Here is an 11,591-nt window from a genome sequence, read left to right as displayed (position 1 = left end):
CTTTAACCTCATTCCCTCTTCTCTCTTTCAAATAGCTTATCTTATCTGTGTTGTCTTTGAACGAGACCAAATTATCTCTCAGGTGTAAACGGCTGAGTCTTGATCTTAGGAGTTAGCCCTCCTGTGTTGAGCTTTGCCTTTGTGGAAAGGTTTTTTTTATTTCACTGATATATACGTCCTCACTACCTTGGTGATGGATGAAAACCTACTTCATTTATTTTCAAATAACAGACTTCTTTAAACCACATGATAGTAGTGAAATAATCTTGAATATTGCAATAAATATTGCTTTTGTTAAGGCTAATCCAGCTCTTTGTGCACATATTTTGCCCTATTAATCACTTTAAGAAATATGCCACCTTTAATGAGATGCAGGATGAATTTTACTGAGAGCTGCGACTCAGCTCTAGAGGGCCAAGTCTGGGGCAAAGTGCTCAGCCTGAGGGAGTGGGAGCCTGACCAAGCAAAGAGTCATGAGTAATCTGTGGGAAGTAAGAGCAGGTAGTGTTGGTGTTTGTAGTAGGGGCCTATGAGACGAGCAACAAAGGGAATGAGACACAGAGAAACAGGCTGTTTCATGAATTGGAAGAGAAGTGAAAGGGGGCCTGGATCTCAGGCAGTGATTGGGTTGATGAGCTAAAGTGGGGTCGTGAGGAGGGGAGAGATGAGAGGCAGAATTCGGGAATCACAGACTGTATAATAGCTGCGCTGAAATAAAGACCACATCAGCCAATGTCAGTCAAAATTATCACACCTCTATGATCTCTAATGACCTCTGTCTGTCGATCTAGATGGGGAACACATATTTCGTGAGCTGTTCATCTCATTGGCTTCTCGTGTGTATTGTAAATGGCCTGAGAATGTTTTGGTGTGGATGTGATACGTTAATTATAAAAAAAAGAAATTGGACAAACAGGCAACCAGGCAACCAGCGGGACACTGTGCCTTCAGTCTGTGGAGCATCACATGATACAATCGCTACACATCAGTTGGTCAGATCAGCGCGTTACAATGTTTTTTTCACACGCTTGATCACTGTGACGGCTTTAATGTGCAACTATTTTATATTTATTTGTTTCATACGTGGGTGCCAGCCAGGAGTTTATCTGACGAAGTTATGGTTATAGCCACACAAAAGAAAAACAGCCAATACAAATGATAGATGCCAAAATGTAAGCAAAATGGCTTATACAACATTAAAATAAATGGCTGGACAAACCAAACATCAGCAATTTGTTTCTAAATTGTGTAAAGACACCACCCCTGACCTCAAAACCCAAGACGTCTGCTCCTTGTATCAACAGTAGTGAATGCTTGATTTTTTAAAATTTATTAGCACTCCTGTTTCTGACATAAACATTGTACCTGTGCAAATAGAACGCTTTCAACTGGAGGTATTTGGGTGTGATGTCCTCCCATGGGCCGAGCCCCGAGGTGTAATGGAACGTGGAATAAGTCACAGCAACTGCAATCACTCACGTCCAGCTTAATCCTTCCGGTTATCGTCCATCGCTTTTGGAGAATTGAGGTGAACGAGGAACTAGGCTAGCAACATTTTTCCTCTCACTCGACCCTCCCATTGTTTTGCCGGCACAACTCATGTCCTCCTACTCCAGTGACTCCTTGCAAGAAGGCGTCATGTGCTGTAGTGATGTCTTTTACAGAGACCGATATACTTTACAATGCCGACGCTTGGCAGGTGCTGTCGTTTTGAAGAGCTGGAGTGAATGACATCGCTTGATGGCAGCGTAAAGACCAAGTAACATCTGACATGACAACAAAAGTTCTCTTAATGTGAAAGCATGCTTTGTTAAAGGGAGACCATTCATCTATTAATGTTTCCTTTGTTGGCTCTTCACATAACTGAGACACCTGGCCGCATTCTTTTATCAGTGTGAGCATTCACGTGTGTTGTGCCACAGAGGAAGGATCACCTACTCAGCAGTGTTACACATACATTGATGTATTTCAGTACCAACATTGGTTGCCACATGTTTTTTGTATTTGTAAGGTATATTGACCTGATACTTTGCCTTGTATCTGATAGAGACAGAGAAGGAGAGACATAAAATAGGGTGAGAGACACTCAGCAAATGTCTCAAAAAATGCCAAACAGGTGACCAGCTGCCCAAGGCGTGCTGTAAGTGCCCATGTGGTGCCCTCAACCTTTAACTATCAGGCCGCTCTATTGTTTATTTATTCCCTCGGTTTCTTTCTCACACACACACGTTGGCAGGACGCGTCTGTCACAGTCATTCTGGCCAGAAAACTAAAAATGATTTGGCCTTTGTGAACAGAAATGTTTGTTTTTAAATGTAGAGCGAGGAAGTGAGATCTGATCACAGTGCTCTCTGGAGACACAAGTTGAAACACATCCTAATGGCAGGTGTGAACAGGACAGTTAAGCAATCAGCTGTGTGTATTATACAAACAGAGTGGAGACTGCAGCAGAGAGAAGTAGTCAAGAGAAAGAAAGAAAGAAAAAGACTGAACAATGATAAAAAGCACATCCAGCCCAAAAGACAGAAAAAGTTAAGTGGTGAACCAATCTGTCTTCTCAGAGTGGTGTTATGTCATTTGACCTTTTGCAACAGCAACTTTGATTTTAGTCTGCACTCAATTAGAAGCTATGATATAAGAAGGCTGTTGCCAGCCATAATGTTCTGAATTAAAAAAAACAGTTACAGCAGGAGCTGCAACTACCGACTGCAGCACGGCTCAGCTCGGCTGCAAGCGAGGCATGATGATGGGCTGATAAAGCTCTCAGCTGCACAGACAAATAGAAGAGAAGCTAAGGCGAAAGGAAGATAATTTATCCCAGAGTGAGTGACCTGTGTGATGGGCGATAGGACAGGAAAAAGACTCAGATATACTCAGTCATGTTCAGCACTGTGCACCTTTACCTGCTTGTGAAATGCTGTCATCAACAACAACCCACATGCTCAACAGTACAAACCATGAGCTACAGTCCAGACACCACCTGCTGTATCCCTCTCCTGGAGATATGAGGAATAAAAATATACCTGCTTCCCGTCACAGCTGCACCTCCGAGATAAGTTGCACACACAACCCTAAGTGGAGGGAAGGGTAGAAAAAAGCCATTTATTTAAATTTGAAATGTGGAGTTTCACAGGTGAGGAGACGCGACACGGTTTGAAGATGAGCGACGCAGCACATTTCACATTTCACTAGGCAGATAATTAAGCTTTCAGCATGAATGTTCAGAGTTAATTTAAGGGGACAAAACAAGAGCTCTCCACGTTTGCATGAGTGAAGGGTTGGAAGTGTGGGCTTTTACTACTCTGAACTGTGGTTAACCAGGAAAGCTTCTAAAATTAAAGGCGTCCTTCTTTGTTTTTCAATCATCATGTCATCCTGGGTCTAAGTCAGACTTTTCTAACATGCCAATCTGAATGATCCATGTTTTTAACCTGATTTGAGTAATTTCTTCTCTGCAGAGGACTCTGTCACACTTAACTCTAGTACACTGTCATCCTTTATTTCTGAAGATGCAAATACAATACACTGTATGTATTTGAATCACGCAGCATACTGAATATATCAGACACCACTTGTAACATGTTAAGAGTGTGATGTCCGTATCCATAGACTGAAATAGGTTAATTATTATTAAATTATTTTCACAGGGCTCTGTTCTGTTCATTCTCTTTGCAGTCTGTTAAATAAAACAGGATTTTGGGGTGTTTAGAGTTGTGTGTTGCTCCTTTTTGACACAACACTGTTCTAAATGAGGCGTGGCCAATTGATTTACACTGGTGTCAGTTATTTTAATAACATTTTCTTTCCCTTGGAGTTAAACTGTATGCTGGGTGGAGCGTGCTTAAATACAGAGGCTAAGTAAATGGACCAGATCAGCCACTGCATCCGGGAGGGGAAATAATGTGTATTTGTACAGAGATTTAGTTTTCAAATTTAATTTGATAAAGCTGGGAAATATATATATATATATATATATATATATATATATATATATATATATATATATCCTCTTATCTCCGTTTGGCGTGTCAGTTATTTGAGGTAATGTCCAGTTTGGTTTACAGTATTTTTTTAATACTGAATGTACCAATCAAAGAGTAACTCTTCTTATTTGAGGGTTAGAATTATAGATATAAAGTTCGTGTAATCTTTATTAAGCAAAAACTGTGAATTGTGAAGATTTAGAACATAATGTTGACACAGACACATCAATTCAAGTAATCAAGCATATGCTTTTACATGAAACAGCAAGTACAGGAAAATCAGTGTAACAAAGTCAAAGGGTAACACTGGTTTACGTCGTTTGCATTTACATGTGTCCACAGTAAGCATAATGTAATGTAATATATTCCATAGGCAAAAGAGTGTTTACCCTCTAAAGAATCTATAGGCAACAGACACCTGCAATGACAATAGACTATGGGTTATGAATATGATTGCACTTATGTTGTAATTATCTTTAAAGAGAATAGGGGCAACAAACCAGGGTGTCTACATTATAAGGATCAAATGTTCTCTAATAAATCTACATATTCTGTGGTGTCAAGGAAGATGTTGAAAAATGAGACGCAGATTAGCTCAGATTTATTTAGCTTAGTATTGTTAGGATCAGATCAAATGTGATGTATTAGATTAGAAATTTTATCTTAGGCTGTTTTGATGTTGTTTTTCTCTCGCTCTTCCCACCCCACCCACTGTCATAAATAACTGTATAATAAATCAATCCCTACCTATTCTTCTGGGCCGCTCAATATGTATGTAGTGTGACAGGCTCGGCTGAGACTCGGATCATATATCTACTGAGATGATGGGAGAATAAATCACAGCTTTTACAGTAGCAGGCTGGCCAAGGCTAGAGAGGCCGTCACTCTTCAGTTCCCCCTCCCTCTCCCTCAGCAAGGATTTCTCCCCCTATCATTCTCTTTTTCAGGCTCTCTCCCCCAGGGTAGCCCATTTGTAACTCAGAAATGATGTCCTTTCAGATGCATAGCCCCCATTTCTTCTTTGTCCTGCACCCAACTGGTTTAACTATGCTCTTTAGAGCATTTTAACATCAACGTATGACTGTCATATTAATTTTACAAATTAGCATAATTGCCATGGTGAACTCAGCCATTGTCATTTCCTTTGGATTTTCCATAGGGAAGCACCGGGTCTAACTTGGCATGAGCTCTGCTGGTTGGTTTTACCTCACAAAGATACAGAAAACAGTTTGTACTTTACAGGTAATCCACAACTTTATTTGACTTCCATCTTGCCATCTCTATATTAATCTCTGCATCTGCACCAACCACAGGGCCAGTGCTTTTGTTAAGGAACCCGGAGAATTTGGTGAGTTTCTTCCTATTTTAAAGTCTATCCTATTAACAATCAAGCAATATGTGTTAATATTATCAGCCAACCGTTTATTGTCATTGTGACAACTACTCCTGGCCATCAACAAATCCTCCCAAAAAGGATTTAAACCTAAGAGAAGTCCAAAGTGAAAATTCTCCTTCTATGTAAGGGAAGGCTTACATTGAGGTCTCTCTGTTAGTTTCAGGCCTTTCAGACCCTTTTCCTTATCAAGCCCATGTACTTGCATCAAACTAAATAACATACTATTATAGCTATCAATAACTTATCCCAATTTATTTTTGTAACCTATTAAAAAACAAACAAAAAAATTAGGACTCAAGTCAGACTCAAGTACTACAATACTGCAAACAGGTATATCATCCTGACTGTAATTACTCTTCAACCTGAAAGTCAGGTGGTATGAAACGTGGTTGTACCTGCTCAGGTGGTGGGGTAGTAGAGATTGCAATAATCAAGCGCAGGCTAATATTTTTTCAAATACTGAATGAACTTCAATTTTGAAGACATCCTTGGTCCTTTGAGGCAGAGAATGGAGCCATAGTCCTTTGAGTGACCTTTGGCACTTCATCTGGGGCCCTGGGCAGGTCAAATCCTTCTGTGGTTCACTTTAACATGAACTTTCTTATGTGAAGTACTTATTGTGTTTTTATGTTTTATGTTCATTGTATGCACCTATATACCAAAGAAAATTCCATGTATGTGTAAACATACTTGGCAATAAATACTTTCTGATTCTGATTCTGATTATTGTGGACTGGTCAGAAACATTCATGGTTCCTATGCAATGTATCCAGATGACTAGGGCTAAAACCTGTTGTATCGGCTTCAGATTTCACTAGATTTAGCACTAATTAGTGAATGTTATATGGTGGAAATGTAAAGATTAACTATAACAATATAACTGTAAGCATGTAATCCTAAAGCACAGTGTCGGTGTAGCTGCAACAACTGTTACCTTCTACAGATGGACACTTTCTACATGGCTTACAACTGTCTGTTCTGTGTGCTGACATTTTGGTTCTCTAAACAAGAATGACTCAAGGAGTGTCTCTACACAGGGGAGTTTTCTGACGCTGGCCTCTGTTTGGTTTCAATGGAGTTTATTCAGTTAAAACACTGTTGTTGGGTGGTCTTTGTCATGTCCACCTCTGTCTTTGTAATATCAGACCACAGGCACAGCAACATGCAATGCCCTTAGTTTAACATTTTGATGTTAATCATTTTGAAGTTCAGATGCCTATGGGCACCGCTCATCCGATGGACCCAAGGTTCTCTCCAATTCCTTCCCTCCCTGTCTCCTCTGTCCTTTGTCCTACAGTCGATGGCCTGCCAACTGTAAACTGCAAGAAGCACACAGCTCCCCTTTATATGGGTCAAATTTGATTAATGGACTTTGTTTCTGCTGAACAGAGTATTGGTTATTATATATCAGACCAAATTGTATGCGTTGAATGCCTCAAAGTTGTGTAAGCTTGGTGCAGTTTTACTTATGATAATACAAATATAATGTAGCCCTGTCACTAATGTTCTCCTTGCTTGTGATATATATTATCCTGTGGAATCAGTCCAGCTCTTAGACAGTGTCTAGCGAGAATCTTTTTTTTATTTCACAACAGATACTTCGACATGTCACATCTGTATGTTTAACGAAATTAAACATACTCCTGGTGCTGCTCATGATGGCTCACTGAAATACTATTTTGTCTTGACTTGAGCAGAGCCATCAATAATCTTATCACTAACAGTCCTCAGAGGGGATTGATTACATGTACTTATTGCTATGTACCACCTTTGCATTAATTCTAATCCATTTGTTTCCCTTTCCTTCCTGTATATCTGAGGTCAGATCATGGTGGCAGTGGGCTAAGGAGGGTGTTCTAGACCCTGCATTGCACATTTCTCACCAAAGCAATGCTTTGCAGCTCCTCTTGGGGGATCCCAAGGGGTTCCCATGCCAGATAAGATAAATAATCACTCGAGCAATTTCTAAGTCTATATCCTGGGGTCAGTGTTGTGCATGAACGAACGCAAAAGAACGCGTTCATTGAACACGTTCACTTTTGTGAGAACGATGAACTGAACGCACCTCAATGACAAATAATGAATTTGAACGTTGAACACGTTCATATTTCAGCGTCCTCGCTTATAGACGAAAGGAAACTTCTCTCTTTATGTGTAACTTTATTCAGTGTTCGAATTACGTGGGAGCCAGAGGGAGCCGAGCTCCCAGAGAGTGAGGACTAGCTCCCATGAAAGCAACAAAGTCAAAAATCTGAGGGGGTCTCTCATATCTGAAGGTGGCTGCCATATATGACATTGTAATTTAATGTTAAATAACGCTCATTATCCATCCCTGTGTGGTCTCTTACTCTTACCATTAAATATAAATATGTTAAATTAAAAATACCATATTAATGTTACCATACCACGGGACATAGCCAGACCGTAGCTTACCTGACGCTCATGAACGCAGCATGACTGCACTTCACCAACCCACCACTAGGCTGTCGCAAACCACCGCCTACTTGATACGATCAATTTGACAGGTCATAAAGTCAGAAGAAGAAGCCGTGTATTTTTAGCTGACGTGCTTTTTAGACAAATACATCTAAATCTAAAACTACGAGAAACATCACGGGCAGTTATGCCACCGAAAAAAAGGCCGTCGGCGCCAAATTCAAATTCGGCCCTGACAAGCTTCGGGTTCACAGCCAAAAAAACTACAATAGAAGAATTAGGATCAGAAAATCTGGGGCTAGCGCTAGCCACAGGTAGCCAGGCGCCCACTAGCTCCACCGATGCCGTGACCAGGGCTACAACAAGTCATCATGATGTTGCTGCTGGCCCTGGGGCACTTACCCATGATGACGTCGAGGAGGAATTGGACGAAGATGAAGAGCCGGTGGAGACGGGGTCCGGGTCGGGGACCGCTATGATGGAGCTGGAACACCACCGCCTTCCTAAGAACTGGGGACTCAGTCAGTGGCGATCGTGGAAGGAAAGAAATCCATGGCTGTGTGCAAGTGAGTGTGGTCTTGGATGCCCTGCCTGTCAGGCAGCAAAAACTCTGTTGCTCCATGATAAAAAGACTGGGATGCACATTTCAGATGCATGGGTTAATGGGACCGTTAGTAGCCCGCTACAAAAGCAGCTACGTAAAAAGATCTACCTGCACCGTGACAGCCTTGCTCATAAAAGAGCAGTGGAAATAGCAGATCTCAAACAAAAAGATGTTCTGCCCAACAAAGTTGAAGAGATGAGTTCGGCTTTCATTGACGTTACATCAAGCTCATTTAGGGCAGCGTACACTGTAGCAAAAGAGAGATTGCCATACAGCAAAATGACGCCGATCATGAAACTGAATGAGCTTAATGGTGCGAAAGTGGGCCCCGCTCACCGCTCTGATCACTCCTGTGCTGCTATTGTGGAGCATGTAGCAGATGAAATGAAGAAGAGACTCGTTTCCCATGTTTTGGCACTTGATTCACGTATCAGCATCACGCTGGATGAAAGCACTGTGCATGGACGCTCCTACATGATTATCTACATGAGGTGCGATGTTACAGGTAATGGAGATGTAGAGAACGTTTTTTTGGACATAGTTGAGTTGGAAAAGGGGGATGCAGCATCTATTTACAATGCGCTAAAAGACAGTCTTCAAAAGGTGGGGATAGAGGCAGAATTTCTGAAAAGGAACTTCATTAGTATAGCCACAGACGGAGCCGCTGTGCTTACTGGTAGGCATACAGGACTCATTCAAAAACTTCAACAAGACTTCCCTAAACTGCAAGGTGTGCATTGCCTGGCACACCGATTCGAATTAGCTGTTACTGACTCTTTGAAAGTTGTGTCAGGGTGCAATCATTTCGAAATTTTCATTTCAAAGCTTCATAGTCTGTACCACCAATCAACGAAAATCGCAAAGGAGCTTGAGAAAGCTGCTGTAGAGCTCAACATGCAGATTCTGAAAATCGGGAAAGTCTTCACCATAAGGTGGGTGGCAAGCAGTTTCCGAACTGTTAAAGCTGGGGTGAAGGATTTTCCTGTGTTGGCACACCACTTTAGAATGGCCAGCGAAGATGACTCGCGTACCGGTGTGGAGAGGACCAAGTATGGTGGCCTACTCAAGCATCTGATATCCACTGGTTTCCTCTTAGATCTGGCAGTAATGAAAGATGTGCTACGTGAACTGCAGGGGCTCTCCCTGAGACTACAGAGAAGGGACACGTCTCTGGTGGATGCCAGCAGATATGTTCACCAAACCATCGAGGTACTGTCTGCCATGAAAGAAGATGCAGGTAAAACGGAATACAAGATTCACGCAGGCATAACAAGTGGTCAGTTTAAAGGCGTTGTGCTCAGGGAAACGCAGCCTAAGATCAACAAGCCCCAGTTTTATCAGTCCATCCTTGATAATCTCAGAAAACGTCTTCCTGACAGTGAACTTATTGCCATGCTCAAGCCTTTAGATCAGCACTTCTGGCCCTCAGAGAGGTCTGACCTAGTGCTGTTTGGAGAGCGCGAAGTGGGGAGATTCGCAAAACTCCTCGGTGAATCCTCCACTGAGGCTATCGAGGAATTCCGGGATTGGAAGCTTCAAGGTTCTCAGGGGAAGACTCTTAATAAACTTATCGTCGCATGCCGCACTGTACTCCCGACCTCAGCTGAGTGTGAAAGGGGTTTCTCGGCTTGCAATGACACAGACGATAAAACTAGGAACAGACTGCGTGCCCCGAGCCTCACTGCCCTGCTGTTCATAGACTTGAATGGACCTCCTATCGAGAAATTTAACCCTGTGCCGTTTGTTCTGTCATGGCTAAAGAAAGGACACCGGACATCAGCATCATGGATTCCTGGACCCAGGCCCCAGCCAGCTGAGAGCAGGGCAGTTTGGTCTGTTTTGTCTCCGTAATGGCTTTATTCATTTCTGCCACATAGTGCATTTTCCCTGTGTTCAAGTTAAAGACGACGACATGCATTTTTATGTCTTCTTCAAATGAGTTACGTTTTATTATATTGCATTGTGAAATTTTGAATGACAAGTCTTTTGGTATATTTCTTTGTATATATTTCGAAATTGATATATATATATATATATGTATGTACTATTACAATCAATAATATATTGAAATTAATTAAAATAAATCCATTTCTGTACAAAAATATCTCTGTCTGTGTTGTGAGCATGTGTCAAGTTATATACATGAAGCCCGGGTATAACCTGATGCTGTATTACTGCTATAATATTAATGTCATACCTAAAGTGTATAGATGCTATGTAAATAACTTTTGATAAAGCAATAGGATTTGGTTGGGCAATCATTGGTCTACAAAGTTGCAGTTATAAGTTAATATAGTGAAACAGGTAGAGGGGTAGTCAATCTAACATGCTAGTTAGGTGAAATGGTCAGCAGCTGGTGGGAATGTCAATCACTCACAAATAGTGACTCCCTATTGGATGGGAGGCGGGATCTAAACGAGACAGGAGAGCGCACTCGAGTGAGGGAGAAGAGAAAAAGGAGCAGACTGAAGTAACACTTAAGTTAAAGAGTGAAATTAAGAAGACTACTACAGCAGTATTAAGAAGGTTAAGCCATTTTTAGTTTGGCTTAAGCCTTAACCAAGTTCGGACATTAACTTAAGCTGGCATTGTGAACTTATAGCTAGTGCTAGTTAGCCACCGTGATTTGTGCAAGAGAACGTGCTGCTCAATTAGCACCCGAGTAACCCGGACGCTCGTGGTTCCTTTGAGGCAGCCTACGAGGGAGCCACGCCACTGACTAGCGCGGCTAGCAACCGGGACCGTGAGCATCTCCATCCAGCTTCGTGGGACGAGCAGCTGGCCAGGGACGAGTGCCGGGTCGCCAGTTAAACTGGAACACCGGCTAGCTACGAGGGGTTGCTAAGCGACGGACTGACAGCAACATCAACGGTGCACGCGGCACAAACGTGGTGGTCGTGAGTAGCCCTTGTGGGGCGCAGAAGAACACAGTAAAGGCCGGCGCATGCTTGTGCGGCTTTTCACGCAGTTGTGACGCAGGACTCGTTGTCATTCATGGTTTTCCAAGCGTTACGCGTGTTTTCATGCAATTCCCCGCCAAAACAATAGGCGGAGTAATGTTTTTAGTCGAAGTCGGCTCTTCTTGTGTGGCACGAAGAAGAGCGACTCCGGAAATGATGTAGTTAGCAGACCAATCACAGCCTTGCCGGCTACGTGACTAGAAAAATTGGGC

The 11,591-nt window shown here is 42.2% G+C and overlaps 1 protein-coding gene across 1 annotated transcript; it reads left to right on the top strand.

Moving 5' to 3' along the window:
* The first annotated feature begins 8,002 nt into the window (after positions 1-8,002).
* LOC133968321 (E3 SUMO-protein ligase KIAA1586-like) lies at positions 8,003-10,270 on the top strand. Its single transcript, XM_062404300.1, has one exon. The coding sequence runs from the start codon at positions 8,003-8,005 to the stop codon at positions 10,268-10,270; it is 2,268 nt and encodes a 755-aa protein (XP_062260284.1).
* The last annotated feature ends 1,321 nt before the right edge of the window (positions 10,271-11,591 follow it).

Source organism: Platichthys flesus, chromosome 14, assembly GCF_949316205.1.
Source record: "Platichthys flesus chromosome 14, fPlaFle2.1, whole genome shotgun sequence".
NCBI classification, from domain to species: Eukaryota; Metazoa; Chordata; class Actinopteri; order Pleuronectiformes; family Pleuronectidae; genus Platichthys; species Platichthys flesus.
The sequence above is the reverse complement of the archived record's forward strand: the minus strand, read 5'-3'. Positions and strand labels throughout refer to the sequence as shown.